The 24,344-nt window shown below is 45.4% G+C and overlaps 1 protein-coding gene across 13 annotated transcripts in view; it reads left to right on the top strand.

The window, feature by feature from the left end:
* The window catches only part of NCOR2 (nuclear receptor corepressor 2), a 359,439-nt gene that overhangs the window by 260,556 nt on the left and 74,539 nt on the right, over positions 1-24,344 (top strand). For all 13 annotated transcript variants that reach the window (XM_053369224.1, XM_053369223.1, XM_053369214.1 and 10 more), the window contains exons 19-20: positions 12,973-13,126; positions 22,096-22,636. In XM_053369224.1, the coding sequence (XP_053225199.1) occupies positions 12,973-13,126; positions 22,096-22,636 (695 nt within the window). The remainder of the gene's footprint in view (positions 1-12,972; positions 13,127-22,095; positions 22,637-24,344) is intronic.

The following is a 24,344-nucleotide window of genomic DNA, read 5'->3' as shown; positions in this document are numbered from 1 at the left end:
CTCCTGTTTGCGTTTCAGAAATCTTACATGCACAATTCTTCTTCTTCTAGCACCAATTATTTCCCCCGGCTTCCGTTCCTCGGATGCAGCATCTCAACTCCTTCATGCTAATTGTTAGGCATCTCCATCTCTCTCTAGTTTATGTCATTAGCCTGGATTGATAATCTTCTTTGGGTGAACAATTTGAAGCAGTGGCAGTATTGGGTGTTGTTGTTTTTTTGCATAAGGACAATGAGCACTCAGCTGTTCCTGGTTGCTGCTCTTTTTTCGTTGTTTTTTTAAAAATGCTATTGTTTGTTGGCAGCAACAGATGTTATACAGCTGAATACAAAGCGGAGAGACAAAATCTGCAGTTAATCTAGCAAACTGTTTTCCTAAACATATTTGCTGCTTTGCGTGCGTGAGCGTGCACACTCAAATGGAGGGGCCACATTCTGGGCGGGAGGAGGAGCCCAACAGCAGAATTAAGGCTGATTTCTTGCTGCTTGTAGTCTGATCAGCTCTAGTGAAGCTGTCCAATGAAGCAATGAAGGAAATGGGAGAAGGCTATAAGGGCCTACATTGTTCAGAGTCACACCTTTGGTTTGCCTGGCTCAGTGCACCACTATCTCAGATACAGTGGTCAGGGCCAAACCTACCATTAGGCAGAGTGAGGCAACCTCCTTAGGCGGCAAATCTTGGCAGGCACCTATCCCCCAGCTCAGTGGTTCCCAACTGGTGGTCGCACCATTCATATAACAAAAACTACCATAGAGATACCAAAATTTTCAAAAGCAGGGGTCCGCCATACTTAGCTAATTGGGAACCACTGCCCTAGCTGTTTTCCCTGGCTATTCACTCCGTTGGAAGATGGAGCTGTGTGTGCCATGGGGCCTGTCCTGTGCCGTCTCAGTGAGCCTCCTGCTGGCATGTTGAGCTAGGATTCAGCTGCCAGTCCAGTCGGCTTCTCTGTACATGCAGTTGTGTCCTTCACCTCAGGCAGAGAAATGTCTTGAGCCAACCCCAAGATGGGTTTCTTATTCTGATTTATGCTTCTAGTCTTTGGTGATCCACCGCTTGTTGCTGACAGGCCCTGTTCTTCCCTCCTGTATCCGATGTCTTCATAGGAACACCGAAACATAGGAAGCTGCCTTGCAGAGTCAGGTCGTTGGTCCGTCCATAGAAAGCTAGCATGTCAGGAAGAAGGCTTGCCTGGAATCCATCTCTCTGAGGTGCTAGTTTTCTAGGCTCACCTTAATTAATTAGGCGTTTTTATTTCTTCAGCGTTTCTCATGCTTTGCCCTCCCCAAGGATCCCAGTGCAGCTTTTGTGGTTTTCTCCCTCCCCCCCCCCAGTGGTGGGCAGAGCTAGGGGCAAAAAGTGGACAAAATAAATGTGAATGTTACCTTTGTTTTAATGGGCTGGTTTGTCCACAACCTCACACACTGCACTCTGCCCAGGCAAGCAAGAAGCATTATAATAGTTCAAGAACATATTCCAGCCAGGCAAAAACATTCAAGGAGGGCAAAGTGCATGGCCTGGGGAAAGGGGTGTGACTGAAAAGAGTCCCGACGGCCAGGGTGTCAAGAGTAGAAATACCAGGTTCAAATCTGTCTAATACTGCTCTATGTAAATTTGGGTGTATCCTCCCATTTTATTTTTAACTTGTATCTAAATCCACACCTGTCCACAGAGTTCACTGGGTGACCTTTAGACTGAAAGATAGAGACCCGGCCAAAACACCTTAATGGTTAATCTGTTATTTATTTGTTTGCTTAAAATACTTGCTGTACCCTAGTCTCCAGCTGGATAAGCTCCCAGAGCAATTCACAAACCCGTAAAAAAGAAAAGAAAAAACAAGTCTGATTGCTGGGTCCCTGTTATCTGAAATGACACTAGACAAAACAAAAACGGGATGAGATGGTTGCTGAAGGATTCTGATTGAGAGGCAGGGAAGGGAAGATCTCCCAGGATGGGAGACTGGAAGAAGAATCGGAAGCTCCCAGGTGAGACCTGAGAGGACCCCCCCCCCCCTTTCTGTTTGAGACAGGGGTTAAGATCTTCCTTGGAAAGAGGACTCTGCTTTTTCTTTTTTCTTTTCTATGTTTTTGATTTTATTTAGGTTAGTTTCTTTTATTGTACTATGAAAAAGCCTTAGTAAAATATTACGGAAAAAGAAAACAAGCAAACCCAGGCCCCCAACTCTTCATGTTATGAAGGTTCTTGCAAGGAGCAACTGGCCTCTCACGGTTTTTAGGGGAGGACTAGGCCTTGGTGGCATCTCAGAAAGAGTGGCGACCCAACTCTTTCTGGAATGGATGGCATCTATGTTGACTTTGGCAGCCTTGGCCTTCAGGGGCCTTCCTGGAATCCCCCGGCTTGTGGTCACAGGTTGTCTCACGGGGCTCAGCTGGTCCCTTCCCCTCCAGTGCAGATTTTACTGCTGCTTTTCGCAGCAGGGCGGGTGGAATTGGTGACTTCTGGGCCCAGCCAGCTAGTGAGAGCAGCAGGGAGTAGAGAGGGCAGTTCTTCGCCATGACTCCTGTTCTCTATTTAAACTATCCCATTTTACTTTATTTCTGTTTGTTTGTGTGAATGATGTTTTAATTGTTATAGCCTTCCATTAAAAACTGAAAATAAAATAAATGAACCATAGTTGCTAGCTCAGTCTACTTCACATGGATATTGTGAGAATAAAATGGGGGGGGGGGTTGAGTTATGCTGTCTTGAGCTCCTTGGAGCAAAGGTGGGATATAAATGCAGCCAGGGGTCGCCACTGTGGTACCCATGGACACAGTGGTGCCCTTGAGGTCGTTCCCCAGTATGCGCAAAGCCTCTGAGGCCCCCCCCCCACTCACTCACTGCCCCTTTAAGAGGGGTGACCTTTTCTTCCCTTGAAATGTACATAGAAAGAGGAAGCAGGAGGAGTGGGGGTCTTCAGCTGCAGGTGCTTTTGAAGGCTCAGATTAATTCTTCTACTGCATCCTGTTTTTGTCCAGATTCCTTGGAAAAGTGAAGCCTGTGTGTGCAGACTTTCTCTTTCTGTGTATCTGAGGAGGTGGGGTGCTGATCCCAATGAGAGGAGCATAGAGAAAATGTTTCCAGAGGCCCAGATAATAATGGTGGTTAAAAACAACAGCAACAACTGTTAGATTTCCTGCCTTCTGTCCACTTCACCACATTGGGAAGCAGGTGCTCCTTTAGGTGTGCTGGGCCAGCCCTCTTGGTGTTTGGGGACGTTGCTTTTTCCGCCACGAAAAGCAAAAGACTCCTACTGCAGAAAAATAAAGAGCTGGAGGAGGCTTCTTTCCCAGGTGGGAGGGAGGGAGAGGCCTTGTGACAAAGGGACTGTGTCTCCTGTTCCTGGCAAACGCCTTTGATCAGGAGCCAGGAGGAGCATGTGGCTCCCCAGCCCCACCTCTGAGAGCTTCCTGTTTCTCTCTCCCCACATGGGCAGCTTGTATGTTTCCACAGCTTCCCCCCACATGCTCGGAACGAAGTTTAGTTCAGAGCTTTTGAGGGCCTGTCCTTTGGTTAAAGAAAATAAACCTGCCTGGAGAGTGAGGGCTGACTCTCCCTGTTAAAATGGAGCGCAGGACGGCTTCACAGTCCCCCATACAGAGAAAGGTTTGTCTCCCTCCAGCTGGGTTGTTCCGGGCGGTGCATGGAGTGCTCACTCCAGCCGGTTGCTTTTGCGAAACAAGTGGAGCATGCGCTGTTGTGCTCAAGTTCTGCTTGCGAGCTTCCCAGGGGCCCCTGGCTGGCTACTATGAGAACAGAGTGCTGGGCTACAGGAGCCCTTGGCCTGATCCAGCACAGCAGTTCTTGTGTTCTTATCTTAACTTTGCTGTACAATATGCATTGGGATTTATCGCCCATGTTGTTTCTGTCTGGTGGTGGATTTTGGACATCCTAGCTTCAGTGAACCTTTCAGCTGAGGAACAACTCTGCATTGCAGACAATCCTGATTTTTTTGGGGGGGGTGAGGGGTGGCTGTTCAAGGGGTGGGCAGAATTTAGACTGTGTTGCGGTGGCAGACCTCTGAAGGATTTCCAGTAGACCCTCCAGAGCTTGTAACCAGCACTGGATGTAACTACCCACAGAATCTGTTTTATTTGGGGTTTTAAAATATGCTTTTACATTGCTGCTTTATTGGTTTTAATGTTCTATTTTTGTATTAATACTGATTACTTGTTTTCATATTGTGCATTGCTTCAGGCAGTGTTTCTCAACCCTGGGTGTCCAGCTGCTGTTGGACTACAACTCCCATCATCCCTGACCACTGGTCCTGCTAGCTAGGGATGATGGGAGTTGCAGTCCAACAACAGCTGAGGACCCAAAGTTGGAGAAAGGCTGGCTTAAGGAATAAAAAGTGGTTTATAAAGGCTTTTAAATAAATATCTGCACATGCAGATATTATGGGGAGGGGGTTTCACTCTCCCCTGCTCAGTGTCCTGCATGGACAAGCGTTCCATCATGTGAGTCCCTGGCCTGTAATCTGAAGTGATGCTTTCCAGACAACAAGGTTTCCACTTCAGTAAGAACTAGGTCTGGGCAGTGGAACTGCCCCATTAAGGTCCCACCTGTGTGCCTTAGTTCCTGAGGCTGCGTGCACACTCACGTTTACTCTGCATCTCAAGTGCTCCCACCATTGGTTTGGGAAGTGGTGTACACACAACGTTGGCCACAATCTTTATTGATCCTGTGTTTTGATGCATTTTCAAAATCTGAATTGAGAAAAAGATTGACCTAGCTGTATGTAAAGTCAACAATGTGCGCACAGCCCAGGGCTGCCCACTTTCTTTCTGCCCTGAAAGCTGGAACTTGGTGTGCAGAAGGTAATGTTAACATAGTTGTTCTAAGTATTTTAAATGAGGAGAAGGAGCACTGAGGACAGTTCAGACACCCTGCTTAACTGTGTTGCCCCCCTGGTTGGACCTTGGCCAAGCCCTTCTCTCTGATTTCACCCTTCCTGCCTGTAATTTGACAATATTACTAATGCTAGCCTACCTTGCAGGACTGTTGTAAAGTTTCCTAAGGCAATAGAGGCAAAGTGCTTTGAGCACCAGCATAACAATGTGTTCTGTAACTACCAAGAAAGGAAACAAGGCAAAGACAAACCAGATTATCATTAAAGCACTGAAATGAAGGCCTCTTTTGTTTTCTGTTTTGACATTTCAAGTCCACTTGCATTGGCTGTGGGTTCCTTCTCCGGATCTCATGATTAAATTCTTATCACAGTGGCCACCTCAGTGCTCTCCAGCAAGTTGAGGGCAGGAAAAGCCCTCTTTTGTCAGTGGGGAAGCATCTGCTTCGCATGCAGGACAGGAGTTTCCAAGTTCAATTCCCTCAGGACTGAGAGAAAATCCTGCCTAAAGTGCTAGAGGGCTGCTGCCAGCCAGTGCAGGCAATGCAGTGCTAAATGGATGATTGGTCTGACTTGGTATAATGCAGGTTCCTGTGTCCCTAGGTTCCCCCACAGTTTTGAGCCTAGAATTCTGCCTGTGCCGCATTGATGCTCCTGCACTGGATGCTTGGATTACGCGGTGATCAGGCGATGGGTTTCTTTTTCTTCCAGCCCCTTCTCCAAACTGCGCCACGGCAAAAGCCATTCAGGGAGAACATCTGTCAGTGGAGAGCCGTGCGTATTCAAAGACTGGTTTTGAAGCAGCCTCCCCCGGCCTAATCTCTTGCTCCGTCAGTTCGTATGAGTCACACACAACACGAGTAAGAGGCAGCAAGGCCAAGACCACTTTGCCATAGTAACGAGATCGTAGCTGTGCTCGCATTAGCATCATCCAGTGCCCCAGCGACAGGCTGCTTCAACCGCTGATAATGAGTACTTATGGAAATTGTGTCTGGCAGCAGTTCAAGCCCAGGCGAGGCTTTCCTTGGAAAAGGAAGCGGCACTTTTTGACTTGCCAAGGGCTTCGCTGTTTGTTTTGTTTTTGTTTCTCTGCGCATCGGGCCTGTGAGATGCAAGTGCTGTTATGCCCATCTCACAGGTGGTGAATTGAGGCAGAATGAACTAGACAAAATAAAATAAATCAGAGAAGGAACTCAAAAACTGACATGGGGTGGGGAGGTGGTTTTCTTTTTTCTTTTCTTTTCTGTCTCCCCCCAAAAACTCTGGATTCTATCCAGCTAAGTTTTACTCAGAACAGACCCACTGAAGTTAATGGACCTAAATTAGTCGTATTCATTAATTCTAGTGATTCTGAGTAGGGCTAACCCTGGATATATGCAATTCTCTGCAGTTTCTCATAACGCTTACCATTTTCATGCCACATATTCTTCCATCAAAGGCAGGTGGAAAACAATTGAAGAAGTATGATTCAGACAGTGGTTGCAATCACATGTAACTAAACTGCAGCTTAGTGTAGCTTTGCCCAACCTAGTGCTCTCCAGATGTTTTGTACTACAACTCACAGCATCCCTAACCATTGGCCATGCTGGCTGGGGCTGATGGGAGTGTAAAACATTCAGAGGGCACCCGTCTGAGGGAGACTGATTTAGTGCTGTGTGGACAAGCCTCCACAACTCGGAGCAAATCATCTGGGTTGTGTCCTCCCTGTTCTTCCTCCTATATAGCCAAGTGAAAGAATTCTGACACATTCACTTTCACTTCCAAATAATTTCGGCTTTGTGTTACGTGTGAACAGAGGGCTGTGGTTTACAACAAACAATGGTTAAGTTGCTAAACAAGTTAACTCCAAACCATGGGCTGTGAAGTTGAGCTGGTATCCCTGCTCACCCCTCCAAAGCAACTGACGTTGGGGTGGAAAAGCAAGACCCCACCCCATCCTCCAATCCAAGTTCCCACAAATCATCCCCTCCTCTGTTTATTCCTCCTACAGCAGAGCTTGCCAACTCAACCCCAATCCCTGCAGCACCGTGGGGCTTATGGCAGTTTAGCCCCATAGCATTCATATGTATTTATATTAGCTTTATATCCTTCCTCTAGGAAGTTTGAGGCGATATACATGGTTTCTCTCTCTCTCTCTCTCTCTCTCTCTCTCTCTCTCTCTCTCTCTCTCACACACACACACACACACACACACACACTTTAGCCTCACAACAACCCTGTCAGTTCCATTAGTCTGAGATACACGAAGCAGCCATGTGGGGTGCTGGGACCCATGTGCTGTGCACCTTGCCACCCTCAAAAATCTGCCTCTTTTGTAGCTGGGATTATTTTAATTTTGGGAATTGTTTCTGCATATCAGTACGTGAACACAGAGCTGAGAAGGGAAATTGTTTATTTTGGGCCAGCAACAACTTGCTTCTAAGAAGACTTCCCAGGTGACTGGCAAGTTTTTGTAAAGTGGATCTGTGACACAAACACACACCATTCCCCTCTGCACTTGCATTGTAGTGACAGGAGCTAGTAGCTTTTTGGAACATTTGTGGGCTGGTAGCTTTTCATGGGCTTTTGCAAGAATGGATGCATGAATTCAGAAGAAAATGGCGTGTTCTTTATATTGCTGCTGGTTAGCAATTGCGCACAACCCAGACACTGTTTAGTCTACCCTGTCTCTGGTGTGGAAGGTCTTCCTATCTCTTTTCTTGGAAAACTTGGATTTCACTAACGTATTTGATAAGGGCTAGGCCAGAAAGAAGCGGGTGTTTATTGTTGTGCCTGCAGGGTGGGAAGTGAGGAACTGTTTGTTCTACCTGAAAACGGGGGGGGGGGGGGAGGCAAAGGAGAACGCAACAGCTCTCTGAGCTCAGGTGGCCAAGTCAGTGTTTCCATCAGAACCGTTACATGACGTCATTCATTGTATGCACGCACAAGGATAGCATTCATTATGGTGTGCCTGGCGACTGTGGGAGGAGGCAGTGGGCAGGTCCCTGCTAGTTTTAGTTATTCAGGTGTTAATGATGGGAAACAGCATCAGATATGAAACACCATTCCTACAGCCCAGGTGAAGCCGTCTTTTGAAAGGCGCCACCCTTGCTGATCTTTCTCACCAGGTGTTTCATAAAGACCTGAAAATGGTGACTATGCGTATTCATCATTCATCCAGCACTTTTACTGTACAGAGTGCTTTGTTCGATGCATTTGCCTCATTCACCCTTGCAATAGGACTCCTTTGATGGGTCATTATTATACCCATTTTACAGATGAGTGGGGCAGCTGAAATATAACAACTTTCCCAATGCTGAGCTAGTTTTAACCTTTTTAACAACAACAACAACAACAACAACAACAACAACAACAACAACATTATTTTGTTTATTTAAAAAGTAAACAAAAAGAACCAAAGCCCTCAAACCTAACTAAAGGACATAAGAATCATGCCAAGGTAGACAAGAAGTCAATCTAGTCTATCATCTTCGTTTATTATAGCTGGTCAGTAAGATGTCTCCAGGAAGCCCATAAGTGCAAGTATCTAAGCACAGCTCAGATGGGGCATTACTGAGAGGACCCTTTGCCCCAGAGTTGTGCTTAGCCTGTACTTAGCTCCCCGATTGTGGAGAGAGGCTCGCCTGGTGCCATCCTTACATGTCTTTAGGTGCCAGGCAAAATTTCCTCTTTACCCAGGACTCTTGTTAGTATTACAATTATTTTACTATTAGGCTGTCTGTCTGTCAGTATGCCTTTTACTATCTTTTTATTATGTTTCTATCATTGATGTTTTGTAATGTGTATAAATAAGGGTGGTATATAAATAACAACAACAGCAGCAGCAGCAGCAGCAGAAACCAGGCTTTGAGTGTTGTAGCTGCAGCTCTCTGGAACCAATTATCAGCTGAGATCAGACCAGTAGCTAGTGTGATGATGTTTAAGCATCTCCTGATACATTTTTGTTTAGGAAGACTTTCCCTGAGGTGTAACTCAGCCATTTATAGAAGATCAATTTTATATTTGGCAAATTTGTATCATCTGCCAGGTTTTGGGTAGCATTAAACTAGCTGAAGATGACCCATAGTAAGTGCAAGGAAGAGCCGAGTAACTTAGTTGTTAAGGCCAGAATTCTTCAACTTTGAGTCCTAGATGCTGCCCATCATCTCCATCCAGCTTAACCAGTGGTCAGGAATGGTGGACGTTGTCATCTGGGACCCAAAGTTGAAGACTGGCTTAGACCAATGACCAAGCAGACTCCCTGCCCCAGTTCTGCTGTGACCATTGGCATAATATTCCCAAGGGAAAATGGCCCTCAAAAGATAATGGTTGCTTCTCTCTGCTCAGCTGATAGGCCTTTGTACTCAACATCAGACTTTGATGCATCGATTCAGGTGTGGGGAACCTTTGGCCCTCCAGATGTTGCTGGACTAAAACTCCCATCATCCCTGGCCACTGGCCATGCTTGCTGGGGCTGTTGGGAATTGTAGTCCAGCAATATCTGGAGGACCAAAGGTTCCCCCACACCAGCATTGATACTTAGCTATTGCATTCAGTTGTGTAGTGGCCACTAAGCATTTAAAACACAGCTTCTCCCTTTGAAACACCTGAGGCCCAGGGTTGGACCCTTCCCTGATCACCACTCCTGTGTTTTAAAGGGGAAAGACATGGCCTTTTAGCCACACCAGGTAGGTAATTAATGTTTGACATGGAACGTGTCTCTTTTGTACTCTTGTGAAAGCCTTCTGCATTGTCCCTAATATTGCCTTAGACCTCAAAATACACTTTGTCAAAATGGTTATTAAACGAGAGGAAGCTGTTTTTATCTTGGTATTGGCTGTTATCAAGATTAGTTGCTGCAATTTTCCTGTTCTTGCAATTCAGTATTATCCCGAAGGTGATGTTTCCATTTCGGTTTGAAGGGGGAACGTCTCAATTAAGTGTTTGGCAACGTGTGTAGGGGTGCACCACTTTTTAAGAGCTTTTACTTGGTTTCTTTTAACAACCCACACAACAAGCCTTTCCCAGCATACAAAGATGCAGTCTAGAGAAGCATCTCCTTATAGAGAGTGAAATCTTTCCAAAAAAAGATGGCGGCGATAACCTTAAGGACATAAGAAGGGCCTGCTGGATCAGGCCAGTGGCCCACCTAGTCTCCTGTTCTCACAGTGGCCAACCAGATGCCTGTGAGAAGCCAGCAAGCAGGATCCCAGCACAAGAGCATCCTCACCTCCTGGGATTTCCAGCAACTGGTCTTCAGAAGCATTGGCTCCAGCTGTGGAGGCAGAGCACAGCCATCGTGGCTCATGGCCATTGATAGCCCTCTCCTCCTCTTCCAAAGCCTTCTAAAGCCTTCCAAGTTGGTGACCATCGCTGCCTCCTGGGGGAGCAGGTTCCATAGTTTGACTATGTGCTACATGAAGAAGGACTTTCCTTTATCTGCCCTAAATCTTCAACAACTTGGTTTGGCAAAGCACCTGCAGCGTTAGCTATATCAGGAGGATGAGACCCAGACAATGATTCATAAAAAGAATTTACATCAGCCTATCTGACACATCAGGCTGAAGTAGTTAATCATTGGCTTGTCTCCTGGATCTTTATGTTGCCTTTCAACCCCAAGTCAGTTTCCAACTGTTTTACAATAAAGCTAGCCAAAACAACAATAAAACAGTTCAAATAAAACAAAAAGTAAGAGCAAAAGGGTAGAAATTGTCAATAAAAGTGCAGCAACAACAAAGCATTATCTGGTTCAGAGGTAGCCTGCTTCTGAATTGCCAGTCTCTGGGGAGAAGGCAGTGTGTGGGCTTGTCTCCTTTGTACACACCATACATTTAAAGCATATGGCCTCCCCCAAAGAATCCTGGGGACTGTAGTTTTTTGAAGGGTGCTAGGAATTGTCATTGCGTGAGAGGTAGACTCACGTTTGCAGTAATCTTTCGGGGGAGCTGTGTGCTGTAAAGGTGCTGTAAATATGTGGGTCGTGTGCTTCCATGGACACATCCTGCCAGCCGCTGTGGGAGGCAGGAAGCTGGATCCTGAATCTTCGGCTTGATCCCACTTCTTGTGCTTTTGTGGTTGCCAAATATCTTAACCTTGTTTATGGGATGCCATGAGAGACAGACATCCAGCCCAGAGAAATGCACCAGAGGATAAAGCTGCTTGTGAGGCCAGTCCAGCTTCCCAATATGATGGGATCTGAAGCAGGCCTGTGCATCTCACCTTCAATTCTGGAGAGGGTCAGCTGAGAGCAGGTGCATCCTAAGAGACTGAGGACCATTTCTTACTCCCTTGTATTGGGGGTCGTACCACTCTCTCTCTGGCAGCTCTGAGAGACATACCCAGCCTACAATATCAAGCTAACACTGAACAATGTCACGCTAACATAGAGCAGTGCTACCAAGATGCAGGCATCCTACAACAAACTAGGCTTTTAAAGCAAATTTGCTTTCAAAAAAGAAAAAATCTGTTCTGCTTCCGACAGCTGGTCATTGAAGCCCTATGGCTGGTGGTTAGAAATCTCACTCAGGCTTCTCAGATTAGCTACTTGGCCATTCATTTTCCTGGCTGATGAGAGCCGGAAACTTTGGCGTGGATGTTTTTTATGGAAACTGAAATACTTTCAGGGTGTTTAATTCTGGCTTGATAGCAGATCCCACCTTTGCACAGCCTTTTAATGAAACCATAGAATACTCTCAGCCCTGATCATCAGCAGTGTTACTATTTGATGGCCTGTAAACTTTAAGAATGCCAGACTCCCATATAGTCAAGCATCTTGTTCTCACAGTGGCCAACCAGATGCTGCTGGGAAGCTCAGAAGCAGGACTGGAGTGCGGCAGTCCTCTCTCCATGTGTGATTCCCAGCAGCTGGGGTGCAGAAGTACTGCCTCCAACACTGGGGGGTTGGAGTGCTACCGCTTGTTAGAACAGTGAACATTTCCTTAAATACAGAGCTATAGGGTGGCTTCTGGAAACCTATTCAAAAAGCTTGCCCTGAAACAGGTTGCAGAATGCTCATGTGATCCTCATTCTCCATCTGTAAAATTGGAATATTAAGCACCTTCCTTCACAGGACTTTGAAGCATAGGAAGCTGGCTTACCCTAGTTCAAACTATTTGTCCCTTTGGTCCAGTGTTACCTACTTCGACTGGCAATGACTGTCCAGGGTCATGGACAGAGAGGCCTTCCTTAGCATTCTCTACTTCATCCTCTTCTTGCTGCTGCTGCTGCTGCTGCTGCTGTTAATATTGACCTGGAGCTGCTAGGAGTTGAACCTCAGGCCTTCTGTAGCATGAAATGGATGTGTAGATTTTAAGATGGTCTGTGTACTGGGGTAAAATGCATACAAATAACTAAACAGTAATGATATAAAGGGGACCCCGTGTGAGTTACGTAATAGAGGATGTGTGTATCCTCCATGATGCCGTCGTGGGAACACAGGGAGCTGCCTTATACTGAGCCAAACCATTGGTCCATCTGGCTCAGTATTGCCTGTGTTGATTGGCAGCAGCCCTGCAGGGTTTCAGGAAGGAGGTTTGCCCAGCCCCACTTGGAGACACCAGAGGATTGTCCTTGGAGCCCTTCTGCCCTTGAGACAGATGCTCTACTGCTAAGCTGTGGTCCTTCCTATAGCTGGTACTTGAACCTGCAAGAGGGCAGTCCTCGCCACAACTAAAAGGAGCCTCACAGTGGTCAGAAATTGGTTTTAGAGGAAGCATCCCCCAAACCCAGTTCTCTCCATTCTTCACAGGCAAACTCCCATCCTGGCTTACCTCCAGGCTTCTGCTTGCACACCATGCTTTGTTGTCAGTATTCCCTGTCAGTATAAATCCAGGTACCTGGGCAGCCCTAAGCCCCCGCCAGTTTCAGGAGTGGTTGTTCCAACCCCCCCCCCCCCAAATAACATGTTTCTACCCTGGAATGGTAGGTGCTCCCTCCTTTCATTTACGTTGTGAACCACCCTGAGACCTACGGTTGAAGGGCAGTATACAGATTTAATAAAAAGTTTAAAAATAATAATACCCTCTCATTCCCCCCTCCCCCTCAACTTCTAGTGCATCTTCACTGAGAATGCCAACTTTACTGATATTGGGAATGACGGCAGGAAGATGTTTTCTCAAGATTCACTTATGTCACCCTGTCTTTTCCAGGAGAAAGAAAGGAATGCTAGGAGAAAAAAGAAAAAAGCCCCCACCGTCCAAAACGAGGAAACGGCCTTCCCTCCAGCAGCCGAAGACGAGGAGATGGGGCAAGATGGGTCAGGCACCAGTGGCAATGAGGAGGAGATGGCTGAGGATGCAGAAGGTAAAGTACTTGCCCCACTTGTTCTGTCTGAGGTAGACAGATAGGTAGACAGCTAGGTAGACGGGCAACTCTGTCTCACTGTTGCTGTCCTGCCAAGGGGAATGGCATGAGAGGCTTTCTCCGTAACCTGGGAAATGTCACTGCGTTCGTATGTCTGCAAGAGCAGTTGCCCAGCAGAAAAGGGAGGAAGCTGGCGCCCTGAGGGATGTGTGAGGGTGAAACTTTCACACAGTGTCAGAGATGTGGGGAAGCTGACATTTGACTGCCCTCACTCATGCAGGCAGAGAGCCAGGCTCCTTCACAAAGATGCTGTTTCTTGTTTGCAGAGCCTGACCGGATATTTGTTTATTTTAGGAAATGGGGCATCAACCAAGAAACCCTCCTAGCTCCTTGATTCTCCCTCCGTAACATCTGTTAGCACTTTCTTGTGTTGTAAAGCTGCAACACAGCATGTTCCCCACACACCAGCAGCATCCAGTGAACAGTGTGTGGCATGAGAAAGAGGGAGAAAACACACAGAGACACAGCACTGTGATATCTCAACGCATATAAGGTGTTCCAAGAGTTGGGGAATAGGGAAGTTGTGAGGCTGATTTGGCAGTTGTGCAACATCTGATTTTGGCCCCTCATAGCCACTGGACGATCAGTAAGTACAGTGGAGTGTGCTGTGGTATCTCCCCATTCCGCTGAAGCAATGTCATTGTCCAGTTGGCACCAGAAAGAAATAGGGAGGGAGCAGGGAGAGGATGAAATGAAAATGCTCAGCCATAGTGATTTCTCACTCGGGAGCAGAGCCAGCAAGCTTAGGAGAAGTGTGTGTAACTTATAATAGTCACCCCATTTAACTTCTGTAGGAGTGATTTAATAGCTTTAACATCACACACACAAAACCTCATTGGCACTGGAGTGAAGGGCTAATGGCATGCGCAACTGGAAATCTTTTCAAATCAGTGTTGTAAGTGACTCATTGCAAAACAGTTTCCAGGTAAATCTTCTGTGAGAAAAAGTGCGCATCATCCAGATTCAAATTGTAAGAGTAGGCTCAGATTTTGAGGACATCTTTCATATGCTCCTCACACACCCCAAAAGGCGGATCGCTCTGACAGAGTTGGGAGCTTTGCAGCCTCAGTTCTATATAACTTGAAGGCAAGGCGCAGGGATAACTGTCTTATCCAGAATGGGATATGAAACTGAACAGACCTTTGAGCCAAGGTGGCTAAAATGTCACAGGAGCAGAAATGTCAGGTCAGCCTTCTGCCTCAGCAGTTTGTCATTTGACATTTGGGAGGCCTTTCCGTGTAGTGAATACCAAGGGTGTGTGCGTGTGTGCGCATGTGTGCGTTCAGAAAGGCCTAGAGGTGGTTTCATCACACCAGACTTTTCCAGCCTCGCTCAAACGCACTGCTGGCTTTCTTTCCCATGCTTGGCTTGCATTGTTCTTCCTGACCAACTGCCTCTTTCATGGGATTTCCAACATCTTCTCAATCACCCACCCTGGCGCTTCACTGCCTTGGGAAGCAAAACAAAAAAAAAAAAGTTTTATGGTTTGAACCCCCAAACCTACAATCCTTTCTGAACTGAGAAGAGAAGCAGGCTCATCTATTCCCTGCAGCTACAGTTTGGCTAAACCCACCCCAGCCTAAATACTGCAAATTCCTTCCTCATTGTCTGCTTTTGGAGCAGAGCGAGGGACTGGTTTTTTCACAGTTGCATGGCAAGTAAATAAACTCCAGTGATGCTTGGAATTTGGTTGGAGAGGCCAAAAAATGTGAAATGCTTTGAGATATCCCCAGGCTGTGCGGATACTATTCCACTTTGTAGGAATCCAGCATAGCCCCCCAAAAGCACTTCCATTCCTTTCACAAGATATGTGGGGACTTTCTTTCTGCATATAACCATTTTTGAATGTATTTTAATCTACGCCCACCCCACCTAGTACGCTTTGAGACAAAATCCCTAAACCCCATGAGTGCTTCACTCTATATTCAGATCCCTTAGCACCTGGAAATGTCTGAATGTTGCAGATTGTGATGAGGTCATCTCTCCTCCCCGCCGCCCCGGTCCAGAATTCTGGCTTCATGCCTCACTTTCTCCTTTAGTTATGGCAACATTTGCTGAAATCTCCATTTTAAAGCACACACTCAAATTCACTCTGCCATCCTTACAATTCCCTTCTTGGATGCGATCCCAGAGTTAGGGTGGAGCATGTAACATAGTCCCCTCCACCCCACCAGAGGTCAGAAACTTCTTGTGTGAGCCAAAAAGGATATATAAAGATATACACTATAAGCTTTTCTTCCGCTGTGCCAGAAATTCCAGATTCTACACTCGAAACAAACAAGAGAAATTTAATAAAGTATATCGAAATCTCTTTGTGGCATGTCCGTGCGGTGGGGGAAAGGAATACGGGGACACAGCAGTGGGTCTTGTGTGACTAGGGTAGTGGTGAAATGGCCAACTGCAGCCATCTACGTAGATTTCTATGGGGGAACCAGCACCTTCCCATCCAGGGAGGGTGCTGATTCTGTCGTTAAGACCCAAGCGGTTTGTCCCTGTGCAAGTGGCTGGGTCATTGAAATGTTAACTTGTCCATGCAAAACCCATTCACGTAGAAGCGGTTCCCAAGCAAGTGGGGAGCCCTCTGTTTCAGATTGTGGCCCATGGCCACTGTTACTCACATGAAGTTGCATGACACACACCAGAGGATCTTCTCCATGCTACTGCAACTGTTTTAATTATTTTTGGAGGAGGGGAACCACAACCAAGCCACTACCAAGAAGACGAGTTTAACAGGCCTGCACATGCAAGCAGTTTCATGTCTACATTGGCTGGCAGCTGCACTCCAGAGCTTCTGAGAGACACCCTGCAAAATTTAGTTTTTGTTGCTTTTGCCTCTGGTCCCACCCCTCACCAACGTGCCCCTGCCCCCAAAGGAATGTGGATGTCAGGCTGAAAAAGGCTCGCCCCCCCTTCTGTGAGGTGTGATCCAGGCACACACACTTCTTTCTCTAACAGTATCTCTAAGTTGGGTCTGAACTGTTTGTACTCTGCATGTTGTACACAGGTTTTACCAGCTCACTCTGGCCAACAAGAGCAGTGGGGGGATCTTTTGCCAAATCTGCAGCAATGTAATATGCCCCTCCCCACAAAGTGACTCCACCTCTTGCTCTTCTCTTATTAATAGTTAGCTGCATTTCCATTTTAGGGGAATGCAAGATTTCCAGGCAGTTCTTCACATTTTAATTATTAACCTGGTCCTTAGGATTTGGAAGGTGTTTGTCAGATTCTTTTTTATTAAATTTCTTACTGACCTTGACATGTTTTTCCCTTCTCTCTGACTAGATTGGGGGGGGGATGTTGGAAGGCTCCCTAGATCTCTTCACAGATGATCTGATGGGGGACGGTTTTTTTGGCAGCCAGCACAAACACTGCCTCACTGAGGTTCAGAGGAGGCTGAATTATTTTTATAAATTTTTTGACATGGAGAGTCTTGCTCTCTAGGCAAAACATACTAAGATCCATCAGAACAGACTGGAATTTTTTTGGAGAGAATGAGAAAGTTGTGGAAGAGTTTTTCTCTCTCTCTCCCCCCCCCCCCCCATTTCACAAACACAAAGATGGCTAAAATATGCAGATATCCGGGGACTTCCGGGTTGGCGCCTCCGGACAATGGCGGAATTCCTCTGATCGGGAGGAATTTGCTTTGTGGAAACTAGGGTCTGGCCGCCACGGCGAAGGCGGGGACCCACAAAAAATCACAGGCGGGAGAAGCCTGTGAACGTGGGATTCGGCTGGCACCTTTTGCGCCTCCCCTACTCACAGGGAAACCCGGTTTTGGGGATCCGGAGCGACGTGGGGTGAGTGGCGCGGTGCTTTGAATCGACTGCTTTTTTCACGGGGTGAAGCCGCATTGCTGTTGCCAGAGAGCACTGACTTTTTCCTGTGGACAATTTGATCTTAAAACAACTACCCATGAGTAGAACGGAAAATTGGGTTTTTAAACGTCTTAATTTGGCACCAAAACGGGGAGGTTCTAAACAGGAAGTCCGCCTTCCCCTTTTGTAAATAGACTGAAGCAAAGAGGCTGCAAGCTAAAGTCTTGGAAAGTCCTTTGTAAAGGGTTAAACTTCCATTGGCTAAAATTAGTAAACCCCCCTTGGAGGCAGGAGAAGAGGGGGGAAATTTTGGACCGCGCAAGCCTGCAGGAGAGTGAAGAAAGTTAAATTACCACCACTCTGAACCTGGAAACGGGCTGCTAGCAAGTTTGACGTTTTGGAAAAGTTCATTGACTGTGAACAAAACGTATGTTGACAGATAGTTAAATAAGAGAAATACATTGTTTCCATTGTTTCCTTTTGCGTTTAAAAAGGAGTAAAAGTAACGGAAAATTGAAACTGATTTTATTGCTTGAACCGTGCTTAAAAGGATTGATACAAATAGAAATTGTTTCCCTCTAGAGGGAGCCTTTGAAACTGTTACAAGAGTTGAGCTGGGGGAATCTCCAGCTGCAAGATAAAAAACCGTGAGAACCAGGGATTGACCTTGGATCGGTAAGAATGTCGACAGAAGAAGCCTTAGTGATTGCATTATGCAAGATAAGTGACTCATTGGAACAGCTCCATAAGAAGATGGATGTGATGACTATCAAAATTGATAACTTTGGGACAAAAAGTGACTAATTTGGGACAAAAAGTGAATATCTATACAGAAACTACTCAGGAATCGATACAGCAATCTACTTTGACACGGCAAATTGTGGAGAAGGCGAGGGAGAAAGTTGTTGTTGTGGAACCTAAAGTAATACAAGTGGAAAAGGCGAGAGCCCCAGCCTCACAGAGGCAGTTTGATGAATATAAGTTGTTGCTTTCTATGACTGAATTTAGAGAAAGTCAGATTTTGAAGATTGGAGCCCTGCTTGGACTGGAGAAGGAAAGTTGGATAGATCCCCCCATGCAGGGATGTATTGACATTTGGGACCTGGACTTGGGTCAGGAGGAGATTGGAGTTGTGGGGACCTTCAGATTTGGATGGATTTTGAAGCACGTCCTGAAATATCTTTTGGATTTTAGTTTTAACTATGGAGATTTGGCTGAACTGCCGAGAAGGAATAAAAACATTGCTAAGTCGGAGCTTCCCCGAGACCTACTCTTCAGCATCAAAGGAAGGAAATTAAGAACAAGATCAGCAGAAGACAAAGTAAAGTGCATGTATAAATATGAAGAAGATCCGCAGAAGGGACTTGGAAAAGAGTTAAGAGCCTCGGACAGAAGATCACCAGGTTGATGGACCATATGGAATTGACGGAAAGGACTGGCAGAATCCGAGACCAGGGAGAAGAGACAGTGGAAGAAGATTGGAAAAAGTTTAAAGTTTATTTATAGAAATATTGCAAAATTAATGAGTGTTAGAAAAATGTTGGAATGAAATTACATGGCTTTAGTAGAAATGTTATAAGGAGTTAAGCATAAATAAGTATTATAGTATTAATGGAAAATAAGGTTAAAATAAGTTAAGAAAATTATATGACAGAAAATAGTGAAAGATGGAAAGGAATTGCTGAAATAATTAATAGAAGTGGAATACAAAAAGGGAGGTGAGAGGAGGTCGATGAAACTAGGGAATGAAAGATAGGGCATTGAAATGGTATGATGTATGTTTTTAAGTTGTTGTTGCTTTGTTTTATTTAGCCTAATGTGTTAATGTTGTGTATTGTTTATATATTGTATTGTATGGTATTTTATTTCTTTTCTTTCTTTTCTTTTCTTTTTTCCCTCTTTTTTCCTTCTCTTTTTCTTCTTTTTTGTAAGGTTTAAAAGTAATAAATATTATTTTTTTAAAAAATGCAGATGTCCAACTACCTAGCTTCAAATTCATATACTCTAGTTTTCTAAGTCTGTGACTTTGACAGTAACCTCCGCCTCCTGCACCAGATTCTTCCTCAGTTTTGAACTATTCAGTGGGTATTAGAAGGTATCTTATGAACCTTAAGGAATCTTCATTAGACAAATACTGAAGTAAATCCAAGGGGCACCTATAAACACTATAAACACTTAGCACCTATAAACACTGTGGTCAGTGGCTTAATTCAGAAATAACAATTCTGGTTCAGCAACCTACCTCCACACCTCTCTCCCTGTGTGTTCAAATCAATACTTCTGGGTTTCTTAAACTTTTATCTCCCATGTGTTTGAACAACAAGCATTGTGACTTGAGAGATCCCTAAAAACAGGATATCCAACTGTGATTTAATATTCTGGTTATTAGTGATCATTCAAACCATACTTTCCCAGTTTAGGAAGTATTGAATTAAGGGATGTGATAATGGGGAAGGGGGAACTTGTGGGCACGCATCTTGTTCCCTATTCAACAAATCACGACTCCTTGCACCACAATTGTTTTGTCTGGATGAAAATTTTGTTTAGGCAGAGATGGCCCATTTCAGTATGCTCAAGAGATGTCTTCTTCTCTAGTCAATGTTCCAGGGCTCTGAGGCATATCTTGTCATACAAACCAACCGCTTCCTGGGTAGTCAGGCTCTGTAATGACAGAGGCAACACTTTGCAGTAAGGACTGCTCAGTTATGAGCCATAAGCACTCAGACATGCAAGGGTCATCCCATGCAGAAGCCAGATGGAGATGTAACATTCAAGGAACTCTTTATTACTCTCTCACACACATAGGGTTGCACCGGATGGCATTCGGAGTTTAAATGCTCAGCAGAATCTCTGTTGGAGAAGCATCTGTTTCCCTGGATATAATCACACTGAGACTAAGGACTCATCCACACTTCCTTTTGTGCCACGCTTTAAGGCACAGGTCTGGGATTTCCAGCTCTGTGTCCAAGCAGGTTTTTTTTTTTAACTTCCACTGCTTTCCCTGGGAAAACCCACATATTACCGCAAAATCAGAGCAAACTGCAATTGGGTTTTCTGCGGATTGGCTCCAATTCAGTGGTAAAACATGGGTTTTCCAAGGGAAACCGCTCAGACTTGGCATAGCTCAGTCAGTAAAGCATGAGACTCTTAATTTCAGGGTCATGGGTTCAAGTCCCACATTGGACAAAAGAGTCCTACATTGCAGGGAGTTACAATTGATGACCTCCTGGTCCCTCCCAACTCTACAATTCTACGATTCAGACATGGACCTGGATATCCTGTGGCGGTACCTAGAAAGCATGGCACAAAAGGAAATAGGGATGAGCCCTGAATTTGCAGAATTACAGGAAATACATATTTGATAGGAAAGATCTAGTTCTATCTAAGGTGGAGATGCATGAAGCCATGCCTCTCTTTCACCTCAGCAGGAGAAAGCTCCAAGTATGTCTCATGAAGGAGGAGGTGGGGCCAGGTCAGACGTATCCAGAATACTCAAGTCGGAAGCAGTGTCCGGGTGGAAACCAGCAAAATGGCTGGGAAAATCCAGACATATGGCAACCCATGTCGGCAGGGTCGTTTTGGCCAATTTCCCATAAAAATAGCTCAAAAACGTCATTTTTTTGCGATTTTGCCATGAAAGCTCAACAACTTTGCCAAAAAAGTGTCCAGATTCAGATTTTCACTTTTTGAAATACGGCAACCCTCCCCTAAGAGCACCCATCTTAACACCAAAGGAAGGTCAGCAGAAGGAGGACAGTCTAGGAAGCTTGGCAGTTCCTCTCTGTCTACCCTTTCCTCATGTAGGTACATCAGCTTACAGTGTAAGTGGAGCTGTACCCTGACACTTCCAGCAGTATTCAACTAAATTTTACTCAGAGTACATCCACTGAAAGTAATAGGCCTCAGTTAGTCATTTTTGTTTATTTCAATGGGTCTGCTTTGAGTAGGACTAGCATTGTATTCAACCTATACCTATAAAAATAAAAACCCTTCCCCTCACTAATGAAAGTGATGGTCCAAACTTTTACCACACCTTCGGTAGCCAGTGGGTAAATTATATTCCCTTGGGGTATGGATCCAGCCAGTAGATGGCCAATTGGCCATCCCTTGGATAAAGCATTGCAGAGTTCCACCTCCCTCAGTGGTTTCCTGTAGGTGAAGTAGAGAGAGATTCTAGACCATATTAGTGATTTTGAGTACAGAACTTGAAGTGAGGGGTAGTTTGAGTTTCCTATTGATTATCAGTGATTATAGGAGAGCAACCTTCTGTTTGAGACATTGATTGATTAGGTCCTTTTTAAGCAAACTGCTTGGACAGTTCCTTGTGTTATCACAGCTGTAGCCCTGGATATATTTTTAAGTTGTAAGTCTGCAGACAGTTTAGCACAAGCAAGACATTTTTATAAATAATTCTAGATGAGTCGTATTCACATGTGTAGCATGGGAAAGGTGTATATTGTGTAAAAATATGTGCTGTGTTTAAGTGTGGTATACAGGTGTGGGATGTGTGTGGGAGGGTGGTGTGTGTGTGTGTGGGTGGGTGGGTGGGTGGGTGGCTGCTTCAAAAGAAGGTGTCAAGACAATATCCTTGAATGTATCTGTAGTGAAAAACCCAAATTCCATCTTTAAAATATTGCCTATAATAATAAATAATAATAATAGGTGCATAGAAAAGAAGATTTGCACTCTGTGTGTATGCCATGTACCCAATGCAGTTTAGGGAAATCATCTATCAAATTTCTAGCTTTGCACCATGGCCTGTTCAGACTGTTAAAAAATAAATAAATCAGGTTGGGGATGTGGGGTGGGGGCTCATAGCTTTATGTGTTACTATTTGGGCACAGCAAATGCTACCACACCAAGTAAATAGAAAATAATGTGGCTACTAAGATAGATGGCTGAGTGCTCCCTCCACTGTCGGAGGCAGTGGTTGCTGGGAACCACAGGGGGGGGGGAGGAGAGGGCTGTTGCACTTGTGGGCTTCCCATAGGCATTTGGTTGGTGCCTGTGAGAACCAGATGCTGGACTAGATGGGCCATAGGCCTGGCCCAGCTGGGTTGATCTTGTGTTCTTAATGTGTTTTTCTACTTCCAGTTGCAGTGAATAACAGCTCAGACACAGAGAGCCTCCCTTCTCCAAGACCAGAAGCCAAAGAGAGCACAGAGAATGGACCCAAACCAGCCCCAGACACCAGAAGCAGTGCTGGAGAAGAACCGGCTGTTAAGATGGAGGAAACCGCTAGCTCCCCAGAAGCAAATCCTGCCACCATCCAAGCAGTGGAGGAGGAGGCCCCTGAACCAACTTGCACTGAAGAGAAGCCACAAGAGGAGCAAACAGTTGATGTGGTGAAAACGGAGGAGGCCGAGGAAAAGCCCAAGAGCCCAGAACCCAGCAGGGGTGAAATAAAAATGGAGAAGGGAGAGGTCTGCCAGGAGAAGGACAGTGACCAGGTCACAGAAAACAGCAGCAGCAGTGGCAGCACCAGCACCAGTGTTGTGACAGGGGCTGAGGGAGCACCCAAAGCAGAAAAGAAGGAGAACCACAAAGCTGGGAAGGGAGCAAATCCTGACAGCGACTCCAGTGCCACGTGCAGTGCTGATGAGATGGACGAGCAGGATGCTGGTGACAAAAGCAAGTGAGTGAGGAGCAAATGGAGTGGGAAACTTGGAAGAGTTAAGACACTCCGTATTTTGGGAAAGGTTTGCAAAATTAAAGTGGATTATTAAAGTGCTTTGTTGCCCTGGTACAACAAATCCACATTAAAAAAGAAACTTACTGTTTTGCAGTTAGGAAAGTGACAGGGATTGCATTGCAAAGTGTGGGGTGAGCAAATGCGTAAAAGGAAGCAAATCAGGATGAATACTCATTGTTATGTAACCTCCCCGCAAACAAATCAGCACAAATTCTCAGTAAAGACCAGATATAATCCAACCTTTATTCACGCATGCAAGGATGAATGCTGAATGGATAGGTCATATGGAGGAACCCTTATAGAAGTAATCTTAATACCTAAACCCAGCTGCCAAGTTACCTAAGCGTTTTAAAAAAAGGTTTAATGTTGGTGTCTGGAGATTTGAAATCATGTTTTTCCTGAATGGAGTGAGGGCCTCTGTAGAACTGTGTCTGGTTTTCAGTTGGGTGGGGTTGACTTTTGTGTACCAATCACAGGCAATTAAAGGATTGTAAGGGACACCGACTTTTCAACGTGTGTTAACCCATCACTAATGCCTTCAGGGACCAGAGAAGGGAAGTTGTTTCTTGTGTTGTAATTTATGGAGCTTTGTAGGATTTTGCTTCCATCTGCCAAAAGTTCTTTTGATCAGAAACTTCACATTCTGGGTGTTTAAATGCCTCATACTTGATTTTATATGGTTTAGGTTTTCTTATCAATTGGGGAGTGGGGCAAGGGGAGGAATTGGAAAGGAAATGAGGGTTGGGGGGGTTGAGGGGAGGGATTGCTTTTACACAGTCCTGAGGACTCAAGTCCCAGCCATCCAACAGTGAGAGACAGTATCTGGATCTAGGAGTGAGAGCCGTGTTTGTTGCCAAAGAAATATGACTTCCTGTACGCTAACAGAACAGTCTGCAAATTTCTCTTAACGGCCTGTGGATGGGCACCATTCCTGTAACCAGCAGCTTAAAAGTCGCTGACTTGCTTAATGATTTGTGGCGCCTTGGCTCTTCGAGCCTCGCATTGCCAGTGACAGTAATTGAAAGGGCAACTTTATGGCCCTGGTGGTTATACTGTTCAGGATCGATGCCCATTGTCAGGGGTTAAAGAAGGTCATGTGATGCAATATGGTCACATCTCATGCCAGTGGCCTGTTCTTGATTAGGACAAGTGTCTCTATTTTCGCTGGGTGACAGGTGATTTGTGGTTTAGTGCATAGCCTCGGTCAATTTCATTAAATGCCTCTTGGATCCATACTCCCATACAGCCATTTATCAAGTGAGGGTTGGGCACTTGCAGGAACAAACAAGAGCCTTTGGTTCACTGGGGGCACAAATTGTTCCTTAGGGTGGAAGCAGGCCAGATGTGCGCGCGTGCGCGCGCACCCCCCAAATAGTAATGAAGTAGCCGTATTTAAACATGAGTGAAGGTTAATGGCTCTGATTCTTAAGCATCTGCTTAAAGTTCTGGTTGCCAAACACACAGGGAATCTTGGCTTTCATCTAAATGAGACAGTAAGCTTGCAGACTGATTTATAGATTTGCTGCTGAGACAGATACTTTGAAAATGAATTAAATAAGTCAAATATGCTATAGCTACCTTAGAGTTATGGGAGGCCGTCATTCTCTCTTTGCCCAGTTATAGGTGCTCACAGTGTGTTCAGTCTGCATTT

Source organism: Podarcis raffonei, chromosome 16 (assembly GCF_027172205.1).
Source record: "Podarcis raffonei isolate rPodRaf1 chromosome 16, rPodRaf1.pri, whole genome shotgun sequence".
In the NCBI taxonomy this organism is placed as follows: Eukaryota; Metazoa; Chordata; class Lepidosauria; order Squamata; family Lacertidae; genus Podarcis; species Podarcis raffonei.
The sequence above is the reverse complement of the archived record's forward strand: the minus strand, read 5'-3'. Positions and strand labels throughout refer to the sequence as shown.